Source organism: Megalops cyprinoides, chromosome 6 (assembly GCF_013368585.1).
Source record: "Megalops cyprinoides isolate fMegCyp1 chromosome 6, fMegCyp1.pri, whole genome shotgun sequence".
Lineage (NCBI taxonomy): Eukaryota > Metazoa > Chordata > Actinopteri > Elopiformes > Megalopidae > Megalops > Megalops cyprinoides.
In genome coordinates, this window is record NC_050588.1 from 14,894,750 (window position 1) to 14,913,848 (window position 19,099).

Consider the following 19,099-nt stretch of genomic DNA (forward strand, 5'->3'; position numbering starts at 1 on the left):
CCCTTTGGATTAATGATATGCTTATATAATTATACTAATTCCAATGGGGAAAAATGCAAATACATCAAACAATCCAACAACACCAATATGCAGTCAATGTATCTTGGCCGCCAGCCTGCTATGGCTATCTGCCTGACAAAAAACTGGACATTAAGTCAGCCAAATGAAAAATGCCTACACTAAACCCTAATCAGTGATGTACTTCATATAGGAAAGTGATTAAAACTGCATACTGTGCCAGTAAATTGTGCCCAGGGACAGCAGAGTAGCATTTTTGTTTCCCCTGTGAGACAGGAAGGGCAAATTAATGCATAAGCTTACATTTCTGGGGACTGCGATATGATTGTGTGCAAGCATCTGTGTGCATTTCTAAACAGACTTTGACATGACTGGGTTACGAATTTCTCGAAGAAAAGCGATAATGATTACGTTATGCATTTCCAGGCAGATCAAGACTACAATCCTTCATGTAACATCAAAGGAAAGGGATTTCGCTTCTCAGCCTCTTCCGACACCGGTTTACGAAGGCACTTCAAAGTGTGTGGGTGTAGTCCTCCGCCCTTAGTATGTGATAGTTAGCATGTGAGTGTATGTGTCTCTGAGGGAGCTGACCTGTCCATAGGCGAAGACAGTGGCGTTGTAGCCCTCGAAGCAGCCCTCGATCAGCTTGTGGACGCAGGTGGCATAGATCTCCTGCTGCTGGGCTTCTATGTCGAACACAAAGTCGTAGGTAAAGGCTTTGTCCTTTCCCAGCAGCACCTGGGGCTCACCAGGGGTGACCAGGGTGCAGATGTGACACCCCTCAATCTTCTCCTTTGCCATCTGCGGGCGGATCCTGTAAAAAAAAAAAAAAAAAAAAAGATGAGAACACAGGTGACTCAAGCATGACAGTCTCATTAAAAACTCCACATGGTGGCGAGAGGGTGAACCTATATATATAACCTAATAAGCAACACAAACTGAACTACCATTTTAAATAAAGGAATTCCATTCTATATTTCAATTCTCAAAACCATGCTAAAATCTGTAGTTTTTTTTTCACATTTTTGAGCTTGTGACCAATATACACTGGGTTTAATATGAAAAAAGGGAATACATGCTAGTGACTGGGAAACATTCAGATGGATATTTCAAAAATTAGCTTCAAGAACTCAAATACATAGAAAAGGCAACTGGCCAAATGTGTGGTTAAGCTCTGCTGCAAATCAGACACATAAAAATGCAGCCTTTGATTTGTTTCACTGTAACATTTTTTGTCAGTATTTTCTATTTTCCTGCTTTGAATGAAAGTATTTGTCTAGAATTTTAAGCAAAAGGTAAATGTACTTCTTAGCAAAATTTTTGTTAACAGCCTTTATGGTATTTTGTATGTGGTCTTTTTTGATATTCGGATTGACGCGTCTGGGAGCACAAAGGGATCGGATCATCCTCCTACGCTATAATCCGAAAAAGGTGATGATGCAGAGCAAGGCCGGGGTCCCCTGTGGGTTCCCTGACCCCCTCCCCCTTGACTCCTGCAGAGCAGGTGCTTGAGAGAGACACTCCTCCCTGTCATTCCCACCTGACTGTCAGCCACACACATGCACACACTGAACAATCTGGTTTAGCACACCACTCTGCTGATCACAGCAATTTCACCCAAACCCCTCTTTCAGTTTTCCACATACCCTTTTACTAAGATAAGTCTTATGAACAGGATTACAGAGAGGATTCCAAGGTCACATATTTCACATTTACTAAGATTCATTACTTTGCTTTACTTTTTACTGCAGCTGGAATGATGTTAAACAGAAACCCGGTGCAAGTGCCATTCCAAGGTGGATATTGGACATCCTGGTTGCACGCTCACATATAATAATAATAATAAAAACTGTGAAGGCTATCTAATACATGGCGCATGCTTTCCTGGAAGTAATAGTCAAAAGCTTACGATCCTAAAGAGAGTTCAAAATTCCTGTTGAGCTCCAATCTGAAGTGCACGTACAAGTATCAGTCACAGAGGAAAGGGTTTGCAGACGTGGAACATCTATCCTCAACACCTCTCCATAATCTTCCCCTAGATTATGAATGACCAGTTGCTACGGTGACATCCAATCCGCACACAGCAGAGTGCAGGCACCCAAAGGGGGGGGGGGAGCTGGGGCATGAAACGACTGCACTGTCTCACGTACCGAAACTACAGAGCACTAAAACACAACTGCGTGAGCACTGACCACAAACCGAGGAGACCCCAGGACAATGACATCCGGTCAGCATGGCCTGGTCAATAGCTTTCAGAATTTCAAAACACACCAGAAGCACAATATTATCAGCTGTATTCAAGAAATGATCAATGAGAACATCTAACACAATACTTTCCGTTGGTTTCATTTCCCCACAAAACCACGCTTTTAAGTGCACAGGCAAACTTACAGTGGGAGTTGTGTCTCTATCGCTGCATGACAATATAATAACTTAATAACACATATTTTATAATACTGTGGTATATGGCAAAAATGGGATGCAATTATAGAAGTATTATATTGCGGTCAGTGGCTATGGTTCGTGAGACAGGACGATCTAGTGAGGCATTAAAGTGACCTCGAACGAAGAGATGCAGCCAGGAGCAGATCTCTGAACTGCCATTGGCATCACCGGCAGCCTCATTATTAGTGTGAGAACAGCACTCATTCGGAAACACGCGTACCTCTTATGAAAGCTGGACTGTTTTTACTGCCGGTAGACGTTCCCATAGACTGACCATGAGAGGAAGTGCAAGCACCATGAATAATCAAACGTCCACTCCCCCTCAGTGACCCCCTCCCAAACTGCGGGCTGGTTTGTGTCCGCAGGCAGAGCTGTAAGACAGGCAGGGAAGCCCCTGCTAGCCCCCCCCCCCCCCCGGCTAGACCCCACCCCCACCCCCCCCATCAACCTATCTCCCTGGACACTGCAGGCCTCAGCTGCTGCCTCTTCACCACGGCAGACAGCTGTGTGTTCACAAGCCTGTCCATAGCATTGATCAGCTGAGAGCGAGAAACACCACTACTGTACCCCAGGGGAAAGCGGGGGGCAAACTAAAAATAAACGCTCACAGAGGGAAGGGGGGCTGGGGTTGGTGTGTATGTAATGTGTGTATTGAGGGGGGGTGGGGATGTGGATGGGTAGATGTGATAATGGTCCACAGTGAGACAGCATTGCTCATGATGTGCTGGCATAAACCTTCAGCTCAGGTGTCAGCATGATTTACCAATTTATTTACCGAGCTAGCATTGCTGGTGACTGATGTTGCTATAAAAATGTAGTTGATTCTGAGACAAAAAAATGCAACAACATTTATGAGGAGAAACAGTCCCTTCAGCCAAAGCAGTATAGGGCATTCCAACCAGGCAAAGTAAACACATGCAATCTGGGGCAGCTGCCTGGGGTGGGTCACGAGTATTGATGGACAGATATTGAAAACAAATCGCATACTAGGGGGGGCAGGTGCATGGTGACTGAGAGGACAGTGTGGAAAACACTAACAACTGTAATAAAATGCAACTCTTTTTCTAGAACCTTTTTTCTATAAAAAAAAAACTCACACCCTTGCAGGGACGTTTTATGAAACAGACTTCATTTTTTCTCAGATTGCAGTGTCCCAGATGTATAGATAATGCTGACAGATACTTCACTACACAAAAAGCCTACAGATGACAAGCTGTGTGGGAAATCTCATAGCTTCTGAGTGTCACTGGTGACACCAAAGGCTTGAATGGCTGTGAGACATCTGCCCCCCCCCTTTCTTGTGTGTTGCTGAGTGGGTTTAAAGCTGAAGCACTGAGGAACTACCGATGTTCCTATTCCTGTTACCATTGGGCCTGTACTCCAGATGGAGGCGGAGACTGCAAGCTACCTCTTCTCCGGCTGATCTGTTTAGCAGAAGATCAATCATACACACTCATCACATTAAACTACATTAATTTAGCAGACACTCTTATCCAGACAGACTTCCAGTCCAAGAGAACAGAAGTATATCCATTCACGTTCAATGAGCAATGAGTGTCAGACCAGGCTAACAACACTCCCAGACCAGTGAGTGTGAGCTTAACACCATTCAAGCCCTTCCACAAGTTAACTTGTACAACCTGACCAGACAAGGGAAACTAAGCAGACTACCACATATCAGCCACTATTAGCCATCATACTTGTACAATCCATGATGTCCACAATGTACAAAGAATGCCAGTCATGAAGCCCTATGAATCAGAGCAAGACCTACCTAACTACAGACTACCTTCAAAGGTAAGTTGAATTATCCAAAACTACCTTTGTTGACCTAATAGTATGATGATGTTTCAGTGCATAAATGCTAGTGGAGAAAAGGATATTCAGAGTTCCTGGCTTACGGATACCTGCAGAGCATCATACAGAGGGCCTCCAAGACTGCAGGTGGCAATGTGAGCAAAAAATGACTGAAACTCACACAAAAGGCTTAGCATTTTGAGAGTTTGCATCTCCCATTTACTGGGGCTACGACAGAGCAGTAGCCACATTGCCAGATTTATGCAAATGTACTCGCCAGCTCACAGTTGCAACTCCTGCTGGACGGACAAAGGGCAGCTTGTTAAACCTGCCATTTACAAACCAATGTTTTGAAAGGGGAACTCATCCGGGACTAGTTCCAAGGACCTAGTTTGTCTGAAGAAAAGCCCCACTGGGCTGATAAATAAAGCTTTATATATCTTCCCCCTGGTCTTTACAGTTTCACTATGCATTGAAATCTGCTTAAAATGGGCATGACCATTAAAAACAACAGGCTGTATGTAATTCAGTCAAAGCAACCTAATTAAGTTAGACATCTTTGTCTTTTCTAGAGATCCATTTCATGGTGTTTATCCACTTCCCCTTACATCACAGATTAGGGGACGCAGCATTAGTCCTGTGCTGTGTCTTAATCTGCTCTTTTACAAAATGTCACGTTTGGGTTCTTAACAGGAAAACCGGAAAAAGGGGACACAGCACTCATGTCTCTGCTCCAGGACCATCACAGATCACAGACTAAGAGTGTTCCCCATTTCCGCTTTGGTGTCACACATGGGGCCTGGTGTTTGTGTTTCCAAGAGCATTTCTCCAGTCAACCCTTTCTGTCCCCCCCCACCACCACTCCAGCGCCTGAAAAAACAGTTCAGTGGGTCAAGGGGGAGGGGCAGTGGAGGAAATGGACCCCCCCCCCCCATTTCCACCCAGTGAGATAGCCATGGGAGCGAGACGCTTCCTCTGACTGAGGACTGCCCGACAGAGTGCTGGCCTGCGCAAGACGCTTAGGACTAACATCAGAGAAAGCTCAAACTGCGGGAGAGCAGAGAGGGAAGACGGGAAATATATTATTTTTATGTGCACTTGCAAACAAAGTGTGCCACAAAAACGATCAACCAGCTCACACTGTCAGATACTTAAATCAGAGCTGGAGGGGTGCTATCACTGTAATGGAACATTCACACAGCTGACTGGGCAATAAAAATATTACCTGAGAGAGGGGAGATTTATTTGCAAAGACAGCTTTGCAAATCTTTGCAAGTCTTTGGCAAATAAATTCAATTCACTGAGCTTCTCCTTGGTGCTTTGTGGTATAGATTTCATACAACAATGGAAAGCACTCACGATAAAGAGATAGAAAACAACGATATGGCCCTCAGTATATGGCTCAGAGATAATGTACTCCATTTCAGAAAGTAGCATTTCCCTCAGACAGAGTATACGACTCAGCGTTAATGTGCTGCATTTCAAACAATATCGTCTTCCTCAGACAGCTTTATTTATTTTTACACCAAAAAAAAAGAGACGGGCGAGCCGTATTTATTTCAACAGCTCTTATTATATGCACAATCCCTCATCGTCTTTGTGGCTGTTAATTGCAAGATGCAGACATGGTGAAGCATAGTGAAGGCCACACATGGAGCCCCCACTAGCCTTGCTGATAGATTTACAGCTCAGCCTACTCTGACCCAGTCAAATAAATAGGCAGGAAGTGTGTTTACTGTCCATATTCTCAGACGTTTCAGCACCGCTGGTCCTGGTCTGCCCCCCCTGCCAACTCATACCCACTGCGAGAGGAAACGACATTAATCCCGGGGTAGAAAAGGCACCCCTGCAGAGTATCTGTCTGCTTGAAAACAATTCTTTATATAAAGTTTCCACATTTGAAACATCTCTTTGGCTGTGAGAACACACAAAGAGCAACGGGGGGGGGGGGGCTTCATCTCGAGTTCCTCGCGCTAGCGGTGGTAGCAGTAAGCGTCCGCATTCTAAGCCGCCTCCCGCTGGCGTCGCGCGCGCATCCGCACAGCAGACAGAAGAAAGAGCAGGAAGGAAACGAGTTAACACAGAGCCAGGAGCCGCCATGGGGTCTGCGAAACCCCCTGGCCATGCGGTCACATGCGAGATGGAGGCGCGGCCCGGGGGGGGGTGGTCACGATTCAAGCACGTTTTCAAACGGTGCCCCTTTATCTTGTCCAGCCCTACGGCGGGCCAGGGCACAATTCCTCTTAATTTCTCTCCCGTTAACTTAGCTTAGCTTCCAAGGTTTTACTTTGCATACTGATAGCGGGTATTTGCACGGCTTCCACTGTCTCTCCTGGCAGGTCCAGATTACCCAGCAGGCTTTAAGCCAGGCAGGCTGTTTGCAGGATCCGGGTGGGCAAGTACTGCTGCGCTGTATCACTGACACCGTGTTACACTGGCACCTGGTTGACAGGCAGCTGACACAGGGACAGCAACAGAGGCCTTTATTCTTTTCATCCACGGCTCTCATAGATGGATACAGACACGGCGTGAGCCCTCCTCCACCTGACTCCATGGCAACGTCCCAGCTGCGGCGCTCGCGAACAGTTTTACAGCACAGCCGATGCTGTTAACTGGGATTTAAGTTTTGAATCATGACCGTACCTCTTGACCGGTCGGCTCCCATCTCGCAGTGTGGCAGCATGCCCATCCCATTATTTCAGAGACAGTCGGCACGCTGCCCGCACGGGAGAGAAAACGCCATCCAGACACAGACCTGCTTGCTACCCTTGCAGGCAAAGCTGGGTATGATTTATCCTTTGGGGTATTCATCAAGAAGTAAAGAATGAATGCAATCAATTCAGAGATTTTTTTACCGAGTCATTTCCTATCCTCTGTCTCTGCACAGTAGGGAAAGGTCCATCGCTCCAAGAGACATATCTGTCTCCATCTGTGCAAACAGCAGATGCATGAAAAGAGTAAGGCCTTGTGATGAGTCAGGCCTGACTGCAGAATGACCCAGAAGACCTCAATCAGACATGGGGGAGAAAGGGGCTCTGATCTGAAAAGAGGTAATTATGTCTAGCAGGGGTTGCTGATAGTGTGTCTGTGTGTGTGTGTGTGTGTGTGTGTGTGTGTATGTGTGTGTCTGTGTGAGAACAGGAGAGGCCTGTGTGAGAACAGATCAAACCTCCCTCGAATTTGCTGCTGCAGTAGGCAGGTGAGAATAATGTGCCCAACCCCACCTCCCTTGCCTCCCGCCCTGGGGCCAGTCTTTAAAGGGGAGCAGCACAGCCTGTTACATTCGCATTAGCACATTGCTGCGGTTCCCCAGCCGCCTGCTCCGAATAGCAGCCCAGCCGAACGGTCAGTGCCTCATAACCCCAACGGGCTGCTTCGCCCCATGCCCCCAAAGGCAAACAATACACTTTTGTCCTCACACCTTTGACGGCCATTCACAGCTACCTGACCCTCCCATCCCCCCATACTTCCTCTCCTTTCTGACAGAACAAAGCCTTCACTCTGCTGTTTTGTTGTCGCTGGTTGGCGATTCAGATTGAACTCCAGCGTTTTTGCTGTTTTTGCCGTTTTTGCCAGTTTTACCACAGCCCTACATTCCTACTTCTCGGCTGGTGGCATGCCACCACTGCATCTGCACAGGATGAGGAGAGAGAATATCAACCGGTAAGGAGTCTTTGCTAGGCCCGGGCTAGCACTACTTGCACTTTTGGAGGAGGCGGCTTAAGTAATTTGGATGAGGCCCAGCCCGCCACACAGCGCCACCGAAAAAGCGTCCCAGCTGCTCCACGCACCTGCGGCACCGTGGCACAGCTGACACGGAGACGCAGGGTCACCTGAAGGGCGGACGCATCCCTCAAAGGCCCGCAGCGCCCCGGAGAGGCTCGCCGAGGGAGGGTGTGCGCTTAGCCAGAGAGAGGGCAGGAAATGAAGTTGTTTTATTCCCCCGCAGCTGCTCCAGAAGTGCGATTCATTCAGAGAGCCGGAACTTTTCTGCCGCAGCTCGACGATGGGGGGGGGGGGGGATCTCTGAGTACTTCGGCTGCCTGAGTAGCTGCAGCTCTAATTGAGCGCAGGATGTTAGACGCTTCAGGGGTGCCAGTGTAGTCAGAGAGGGTTAGGCTCCGGTCAACATTGTGCCCTGACCTTGGTAACAGCACTTGTCTGTTCTCACACAGGAGTCCCTGCATCTTTCTGACATATCGGACCAAGACGCAGAACCTACCTCGTAAATTCGGGTCCCTTCATTCCATATCAAATATGTCGGACAGGCAGCAGTGTAGCATAGTGGTAAGAAGCAGGGCTTGTAACCAAAAATTGCTGGTTCAATTCCCTGCTGGGGCACTGCTGCTGCACCCTTGGGCAAGGTACTTAACCCAGAATTGACTCAGTAAATATCTAGCTGTACAAATGCATAACATGTAAAAAAAAAAATAATTCTGTCACCTACGTAAATGACTATGGATAAGAGTGCCTGCTAAATGACAATAATGCAATGTAATGTAATGTGACATAATGTAATGTGTCTTAACCCGAGTAAACTGAACTAGCCCACACAGTGTATTCCCGGGACCAGCCTTCACAGACATGCTCTGATATTCACCTGCTGGTTAGGAGCACATAACCCTCCTGTGGACATAATATTCTGCCCCCAGACAGGGCCGCTGCAGGCCCCCCATCGGGACTCGCCCTTGCGCAAGGAGCTGAAACGGCAGAATCTGTCAGTTCCGCCCTCATTTCGCATGCGGACGCAGGAGCACATGCCACTGAATGTCAAGCGCTGTCAGTGCCTAAAGCCCCGTGTGAAATACTGCTGTTCAGACTCGCGCATGAGAATGAATGAACAGAGCCGAGTCCCTTCACTGTATTAACTGTACTGTACTCCCTTTGTGTGGAGTCAGTGTTCAGCACAGTGTAAGGTCAATGAAACAGTGCAGCAGAGAGGGCGGGACTCTGAAGGCAGGGGAAGGCACATGGGGCTACAATGTGCTGGTGTGTGCGTGCACATCGAGGAACGGGCAGGTGCTGTGTGACCTGAGATCATCGATGGAGCGGATTTACTCCTTTGACGTGCTGCAGTAATCAGAGGCGTGTATATCGATTATTTACCAGGTTTGTATTATATTGTTACTGAACACTACATATACTGTATACCATTCACATAGCTGCAGCTACTGTCATATAGTTTGAAAATGCTGCAAGCAAGACTGAAACATTCTCTGGTGTATTGTAATTAGGTATCCTGACTTGTCTAATTTGTTCTGTTGTGTTCAGTTATGTTCTACTTTATCCTACAATACTGCACTATTTTCCCACCATACATTGTAAGCCAGCCATGTCAGCTGTAGGGACATTATAAACAGCCTGGCCAATTGCACTCGCACAACTTCCTGTGAGGTCACTGATCACACTGCTTTTGGTCCGACTAGTTCAGTGGGTCACACGATGTTAACAGAAACAGCAGAGAAATGTGCAAAAAGTCAGCATGCTATCTGAAGGTTTTCTTTTTTAAAAAAGAGATTAGAACTTTATTCGGGAAGGAATTAGAATTAGAATTCATTATGCATGTCCTTACAGAAACATTTTTAAAAATACTTTCAAAAGGATGAAAAGGTTATATAAGATGAGTGTACATATTTATTCTGTACAATAAGAAAATGGCACATAACTTCAATGTCTACAAATGATAAGGATACTTATATGAGGACAGGAAAAATAACTCTGGAGGGTTAACTCAGAGGTGTAGCAAACCCTGACAGGGTAACTACTGAAAAATTCTTTCCCTTCCCCCAGGTCCACAGATGAGATTAAGCTTCAGCAAATCGAACGGCTGTACATCAGCTGAAAAACAGCCTTCTTAATGAGCAAAGAACTCTGTTGACTGTCGACGCTGGGGCCGTTTTCCGTTTGCTTCTCCCTGTCTCTGTCTTGTATTTCAGGGATCGCATCGATCGCCCCACAGACATTGAAGGATGGCAATTCGCTGTGGGACAAACCAGCGCAGGCTCTTGAGGAACAGTCGTGTGCGTTTTTCAGCGAATAAACGTGTTGGTAGCGATGAAGAATCGCTGTTTGAGTATGAAACTCCACGCCGTCTGGAGCTGCCACTCCCCATCGCCAGCCTCATTCCAGCCCATTAGCGCTCTCATTCCCGTTTAATCGCATCCACGGGGAGAAGTTTACAGCGGGGAAAAGCGGAGCGGATTACAGTTTTAATCAGGACCTAAATGGGGAACGAAATGTCAAATCGTCGGGCCCAGCGAAATTTGGAGAGGGGGCTGGAAATGTGGACACCGAGCGATTCTGTGTGTAATTAATGAAGGTTGGGCCGGCACATGGGCCAAACATGGTGGAGCCAAAGAGCGGAGACCGGGCCGAGGAGCGACAGAAGAAGGAGCGGGTCACGGGGAGGCCGCGAGCGGGCGCACGTCTGTCACCGCCGACCTCCCGAGGACAAAGCCAGCCCTCTGCCCAAAAGCAGGCAAAAAGCCGAGAGTCAAGATGGGCCGTCATGTGGCGGCCATGCCGCCGCGGTCAGGCGGAAGGCTTGGCCATGTCTGACACCCTGTGTTGAGCAGGCAGCGATTATTATTATTCTGATTGATGTGTTTGGCACACACTGTTATCCACTTGCATGGCCATGATGGCAAGGTACCTATTTTGTGTGCATGTCATAAGAGCATCTTAGAACAAGGACCTATGTACATAATAGCCAGCAACACATCAGTGAATAATTCACTGGCTGGAAAAGGTATTGTAAGTCAAACATGTTACATACAGAGTACAATACATAAAATATTAAAATATCAAAACATAAAATAACATTATGCTCACCCAGCATGGACAAAGTGCCTAACAATGAACCCAGAGAGCAAAACAAGAGCCAGATAACCTTACAGTTATCTGACAGTGAGGCAGGGTGAGGATGAGGTGACAGTCATCCCAGTAAAGGACAGCTGGGCGGCGAAGGGGCAGGTGGAGGGACGGCAGCGAGCAATCGCACGCCACTCTCCTCCATCGTCTGCTGTCTCCCGTCTCGTCTGAGCGGCGCACGGATGGCCAAGTCCGGGACGGCTGCCCACAGCTCTGCCAGCTCCCCTCGGCCTGTACGAACCCTGCCAGGCCTGGACGAAGACAGACCGGGAAACAGTCCACTCCTCCCAAAACCCGGCTTCACATCTGCTACACAGCCCAGTCCGCTGATGCCCCCCCCCACCCCCCCACCCCCAAACACCCTGACTGATTTGCCTGCAGGTGCTACCTGCCTTGGCCCCCCTTTATCATGACATCCCCTTTGCAGGGATTCCAGTGCCATTGTACCCATAATCCAACAGGGCGCATGCCCGCAGGCCCCACCATGACCCACTCTGCCAGTCATTGCTGACAGAACCAAAGACACGCAAATACTTAACACTGTGTCATCTTACTCTCACCGTGTTTCATCTCTGCACAAGGGCTGCCCAGGGCTCTGGGCAAAAGCCTGATTGTCTCAGGCGCCAATGGGCCGTCAAAAGGATTCGATGAGAGCAGAGATGCGAGTGGCAGTCGACACTATGAGGGCAACTGCACTATGATTATCGCCATCCCTACTGCCCCGTGACCCAGAGAGGGATTGGCTCACTGCTATCTCCGTTATTGCACGTTGTCACTCCGCATCGCCACAGTGAAGGTGAGTAGAGAGCTGTCCCAAGTGTTGTGCCACTGAGGTTTCCCGATGTCAGGTCCAAGCGCTGAGATCTCAGGGATCTCCACAACGAGCCGGGAAACCCAGAGGCCCATTTACACCGCAGGGATGCCAGAGGTCCACGCATGACAGGATTACCCCTCATTGTGGGCAGCAGAGGGGAAATTTGCACACAATATGTTCATGTGACCCCCCCCCCCCCCCCCCCCCCCCCCCCAACAACCCACCCACCCACCGCCGATCAAAACATGTGAGAAAGCAAGAGGGCAGGGCACTGGGCACGTTGACCCTAAACTGCAGTGTACAACAATACACTGCAAAAACTGCAACAGAGATGGCAGAGGTGCAAAACCATCTGTTACAGTCAGAGCTCAGTACAGAAACAGTATAGATTTCAGATCCACTCCCAGAGACTTTACTGTGGGAATGTAAAACTGCAAACGGAGCTGATCCGCAAGCCTGAAATCTTATTAAAACTGGAAGCTGATCCAGGGTCTGACAGAAGCCCCCCCCCCCCCCCCCCCCAGATAGGGATATGCATGTCAGTGATGTCACAAAGCCACACGTTTCCGCGTGAGCGGAGCTCCGATTCTGGGTCAATCACTTCACTCTCATCCCTGTCCATTGTTCTTCTACGATGGAGATGGGAGTTGGTGTGGGGGGGTAGACCAAGATAAATTTGAGATCTTTCTTCACAACTGGGAGAGAGTCCTTTTGTGAGACAGAATAAAATGATAGAGAGGCAGCCCCGCCCTTCCGTTCAGATATACGCAGTGCAGTGCCAGAGTATAACTAAATATTGTAAATTTCTGTATAATAAATGCATATTTACACACATAACATTACCATAACATATATATATATATATATATATATATATATATATATATATATATATATATATATATATATATATATGTATATATATTATATATGGAACACACATAAATGCCAGGCAGAATCAGAAAAGAGCTGCATACTTTATACAGAGCTCAAACAGTGCAGTACCAGAAGAGAATAGCATACAGAGTAGAAATATGCGCATGCACACAGACGCAGTGGCCAGACACACTGCTGTGCTGAGACATTGAATTATCATTTGTGTGGCCCAGCGGAGTCCCAGAGGCCCTGGTTCAGATTCCCTCTCTGACTGCACAGCTCAAGGTCAGACAGCCTCTGGGCTGCAGTGAGGCATGGTGGTGTGCATGTGCATTTGTGTGTGCGTGCGTGCGTGTGTGTGTGTGTGTGTGTGTGTGTGTGTGTGTGTGTGTGTGTGTGTGTGTGTGTGTGTGTGAGAGAGGGGCCTGCAGAGAGGGGGAATATAAAGTATATGTGTTTCCATTTCCTTACAACTGCATGGAATGGAAAATGTGCAAGCTTTGGTTCATCAAAACTCAGATAATTTTTCAAAAAACCTTTCTCATTTAAAGCAGCATGCCATTTGCACCTTCAACTCTGTAGAACAAATACAGGAACACAAGCAATGAAAGTAGCTTCTACTGGTGCACCAGGTGAGCAAAACACATTCCAATGACAACTTTGCAGGGTTTGCAAGGTTTGTATCTGGCACATTCCTAAGGCAAGGTCAGGCCAACACCATTCAGTGATATTCTGGAACCTTAGCTCTGAATCAGTGGAACTCCTGCTGCCCTGAACGGGAGAGACTGTCGGCCCGAATGGTCATTACAAATTCTGAATAAACCCTGAACCCTTTCAGACTGGTGTTCAAGGACTTTGTTCTCAAAGGAGACAAGTTGCACGGATGACTGAGAACCACTGTATTTTTCCCATGCGATTGTTCCGAATTCACGATGTACGCTCACGTCCTGTGTCGGTATGAGCATCTGATAAATGATGGAACACATCCGCAGTGTGGGCCTGCTCTCAGCCCCATGGACTGGGGAGGCCCTGGGGAGGGACCCTGCCTGCCTGCCTGCACTCCCCTACAGACTGCTGAGCTGCAGATTAGCTAAATGTCAGATTTAAATACGCAAGTGATGCAGTCCAAACAGAAATCGGTCTCGTGCGCCGATCGGTTCCTCCACACCCAAGCAGATCATAATCCGTCCAAAGGGCCAGCCGGGAGCCCTCAAGGGCCCATCACAGAAGAGACCTCAAAACACTCAATCACATGCTAAGGCAACCTTCCACACAATGATAATGCTGATGACACACACAAACACAGTACTAAGACACACAGGAACACAGCGCTAAAACACTGCAGATTTCAGAGCTACAAAGACTGTTTATGCAACTGTTACGACAACATTAAAGCATTTCCTCCTCTCCAAACGTGTTTGCTGTTCTAGACCAATGTGCATCTAGGGCACATAATACAGCATCCATTCAGTTCACATACAGCGCACATTACGTACACACAGCTTTCATTCAGATCCATTTGTTTGCACGGAATCAACAAGCCATAAATCAGTATAATTCGCTCCCTGGTCACGTGACCATGAAATACTCTACCACCCCTCCCGCCTCCCACAGGACAATGGACAGGCACCAGCCTCCTCATCCACTTATTGCTGGAGGTGCCTGACTGCCAGCTGGACCGGGATGCAGCGATTTACGACAGACAGGAGGGATCTCCCTTTTACAACCGGAGCCGCATGGACCGGAGCAGCCCGGGCCATCACGCCCTCAGACAGCGGGCCTATTGGCCGGCATGTGGGAGTGGCTGCAGAGGGGCGAGGAAGCGGTTAACGAACCCCGGCTCCGCCGCTGTCACCGCTCAGCAGCGCCCCACTGAATGGAGCCCCCGCAGAGAGAGAGCCGCACATGTGACTGACTGCGCCCAGGGGCCGTCCATTCACCCTCCGTCACCGTCGCACCTCAGAGCCTCTGTGAAAGGGTGGCAAAAAACACAGTGATACCAGACTGAATGCACTCCAGTGTCTAGGGATGAGGGCGAAGGGGGCTGTATGGAGGTGCCGCTGTGCTATTCTCACCCAGGCCAACGCATCCCCGGCCTGACCAGCATGGAGCTTAAGGGGCTTGCTTAAGCATGAATGAAGAAAAATGCTTCTGTGTATTGTGATTTAAAAAAATCATGGAAATCCATATCCCTTTCAGGGATGGGAACTGTCACTGTGGAAAGCTTTGCTGCATAAGTGAGAATGCAAAAAATAATATGCAAAGCACAAACCTGTTCCTCATTTCCTGCTGTCCTTCTTTCTTTGTGTTTTGTGCTGGTCATGTTGGACCTACACTTGAAATTTGTCTTTTCATTAATCCTTACTCTTGATCCCTATTTCCCCCAAGTACCAATAATAAGAGTCACTGCATTTGATGAAATGCTAAATAAATGTAAGTAAATTTTACAAATACATGGATTTCAGACACAGAACCTTCCCTACACTAAGTACCCCCTAGCTAACTACCCTGATCTCTGAAGGCCTCCACCTCGCCCATCCACATCACCAAACATGGCACTAGCCTCAACCTGAGACCAGAGCAAGGCAAGCAGCACTGACATTTTACTTAATACCAGAGGGTCAGTGATCTTCCTCTCAGCCCCGCTGATATCTCTGTACCATAGAGAATATGAAGCCCTCACTAACCCTCAGTCATTGCTTGAGCACTGGCACCCGGTGCCCACAGGCTCCAATACGGGCCGCGGTCTCGGCTTCTCTCTGCTTCTTGGCTCAGGTCAGCGGGGCGCTGAGGAGAGTCAGTCTGGAGGAGCCGCTCCCTCTGTGGGAGAGCGTAAAACAAGCGCAGCTGTGCTCCCCTCTCCAGCCCGCACGCCGACATCTTCCATGACTCGCTAATAATTAATAAAAGTACCCCTTTGTGGGGCCCGCTGAGAGCACGTGTTTGTCTTCTCCACAGCAGCCCTTTGACGCTGAAGGGGACAGAGGACACTTCCTGTCCCCTCCCTCCTCCCCCCTCCTTCTCTCCTGCACAACCGACCTTTTCTTCCACTCAGGGCTATGTCCAAAAGAGCAGCCACCCGTTCACAAAAAGAGTACCATCAATCGGCTCTTTCTGTCCTTCTTCCCCGGTATCCCCCACTTCCAGCTCCCTGTCAGGATTGGGGCTGAACCCTGGACACGCTCGCAAATGTGGGGGTGGGGGGTGGTCCTGGGTTGAGAGGCAGTCCTGATAGCAGATCGTCACAGCTGTCAGTTAAGATTTGTGCTGAGCAAGCTGATCTACATCTCATGCGTAGCGCTCTTTCCTACTTCGGGACAGTAGCTTTAAGGGTCTTAAGCCAATCCAATGGGTAGGATTAAGGAATCATGAAGAAGCACAAGCGCATAGACCTCTGTACAGGTGACACACACAGACTCCCAGCCTGACTGAATGCGTATCAACTACCGCTCATATTCAGGAAAGTTCCTCCTACAGGGGGGATTTCCAAGAGGGAGGTCTTCTATTGTGGCTATACAAAGATTTTTGTCCTTCAAAACCCGGGACATTGGCAAATGTTCATGACCTCCTGCGATCCATAAAAACAGGGGGAATTTTGGTGAACCATGACTACATCTTAACAGAGGTCAACCGGCTTCACTAGAAACAATGTGGAATCCTGAACAGCTGGCTGGTTCTGTGTGCGTTTGTCGGTGTGAGTGCACATGCGTTTGTTAACTGTAAGCATGACACTGAGAGAGCACACAGGGGCACCCCCACCCTTCCTGCAGCGAAGTTTCCAAGATGGGTTCCTGAGCCAGCTCAGACAGGAAGCCACAAGAAGGAGCACAGCAGCACACGTGGCCAAGGGGAAACAATCAGGCTGGAAGTGCTAGTATAACTGTAGGACAAGTTCATCAACAATGGCAGACAGAGGCACCTGGAACTACTGCTACAGCTAGTGATTACTGAACGCTCCAACCCCTCCGCCCTTTTCCTAAGGGTCCACCCTATTTTAGGTTTGAAGAGTGCTGAAAGTCTAAACGATTCCTCTCATCTCATCATCTGATGTGGCACAGACTTCAATGCATTTATTGTTACAGCCCAGCTTAATGCCCTAAAGTGATCCATGTTCAGATAAGATGCTTCTTTTTATCTTGTCATCACAGGGCAATAAAGCCCAAGTATACTTTTTATAGGTATTCATGCTGCAATGCATTAAAAAAGGTGCCCTCCACCACCCCAAAAAAATCCAACAGTGACTCTCAGAGGTCACAGCATTCAGGAGACGCTTCAGGGTCGGTATCTTGGCACTGTGAAGGAAACTGCTGGAACATCCCAAGACCACCATGAAGTCTCTTTAATCTCTGTCAGCTCTAAATGGCCCTGGCTTCATTACTACTTCCGTTTGGACTTAAGCATAGTACACTTCCCATAAACTGAAATTACAGGGGAACAATCCATTTGTCGGGTCACAGAAAACGTACCGCAGTACTATTTAACCACAACCACAACATGTATCTGAAACATGGACGAAAACAGACAGGAAATGTACTTTCAAAAAAACAGCTCCTGTCTACTTGCAGTTTACAATAATCATGGGTTAAGTTTAGTTTCAGTTTGGGAACTTTTTAGTGCATTTCTATTATTTTGATTCTGAAGGCTGAACCAACACCAAATGGTCTAATAAAACACTTCCATCACAAGAGGAGCCTCAGGGAACTGTTCCCAAAGAGGCCACAAGATCCCTGTTATCTCATCTCTGGAGGGGCCTTCGCCCGAGAGGGCTAAAACAGACACAAAGCGTCTGCCTCCATGATAACCTCCCCCCTATCGCCGTTCGGAATCGGCCATGGTTCCCAGTAAACAAATTTCTTTTCAGGTCTATTTATAACACCGCTGTTGAGTCAACACCTCTGCGGCAAACTCCGGCTCCTTTGTGCCGGAGTGGTGAGGGATGGCTTGCAGACGAGGTCGACCCCGATGACGGCCCGCACCCAAATATCAATCCTTTCCAACCTCAGGCCTGACGCAGCACAGCCCTCAAGACGTGACTGCCATGAAGAGGCAGAAATGCAGGCTAGAGGAGAGCTAACCATGTGTCCTTTTAAGCGCATTCTGGCTCGAGAGGACTCAGTAGCACTGAATCCTTGAATATACACACTTAAGGGGTGGCTGATGGCCTCGGACCATGATTCTTCTCTGGCAAAATGACTTTCGGGCATTTCAGTCTCAAAGAAGGCGAGTTCCTTTTCATCTTTGCAGGCAACATATGCTATATGGTAATAGATCAAAATTCCCCATGTGACACATCCGGACTGATCATAACTGACCACACACTGCGTGCAAGGGCAAAGCGCACCATGTAGGTCATGTTTGAGGGCGTCACACTGCACAAAATTCTGTACAGATTCAGTGCTCTTTATGGCATGTTGATTGGCCAATGCGGTGGATACTTTTAAAAAGGGGTCAACCACCCCAATACATATCACTGAATCAGCACACAATTTTGCTGATTGTCACCCTCAAACACGACCACAGTCACACGCACCTACTGCTGTGACGCCAAGTTCTCTGCGTTTCATCATGAGTTAAAAAAAGAGGCAGAAAGGCTATGGGTGAAAGATGATGAACAAACAGGAAATGGACTGTAAGCTCTTCCCTTGGCACAGTAGAAAGGGGACGTTTGTGTGGAGCAGGGAGGCATAACACCTCAACCCAGAGTCCAGTACATTGGGCTCCGCTTGGCTGCCACCACCCCCAAAGCTCTGAATCATCCGTAATTTGGTCAACTCATATGGAAACACCCAAAAATCTGAAAGCAATTTTTACTTTATCTCCACAGCTCTTACCTGATGGATACCCCAAATGTAGCTTCATTCCTAAACCACTACCCTCGATATTCCTCTACAAACGTCCCATCTGGTCGGTCCTGTGGTTCATATCCTGTCCCTAATTGAGCTCAAGTTTATTCAACTGGAACAATCTAAACACCGCAGGGAAGGAGTCATGGGGGGTGGGGCGGGGAGGAGGGGGGGTTGAGAATTCGCCCACATTGGTTAATCAACCCTGCATTTGTGCTAATTATGGGTAGCCCTATCTATATTGTGTATCAAATTAATCCATTAAATCTCAGGCCATGCGCATCCGCACTTCCTGCACATGTGAATTGCAGTTGCGGTTATTAATGCCATCGCTGATGCCCACGATACGCAAGCGTGAGACAGCTCACAGTTATGTTGCAGACATTCGCACAGTCTGGCGTGACCTCCCCTAAAATGCAACGTCAATAGTACC

General features: G+C 48.1%; 1 protein-coding gene across 1 annotated transcript in view; it reads right to left on the reverse strand.

Annotated features, from left to right (window-relative positions):
- kif21b (kinesin family member 21B) overlaps nucleotides 1-19,099 on the reverse strand; it is a 54,634-nt gene that overhangs the window by 34,018 nt on the left and 1,517 nt on the right. The window contains exon 2 of the mRNA XM_036530591.1: nucleotides 613-835. Coding sequence (XP_036386484.1) covers nucleotides 613-835 — 223 coding nt within the window. The remainder of the gene's footprint in view (nucleotides 1-612; nucleotides 836-19,099) is intronic.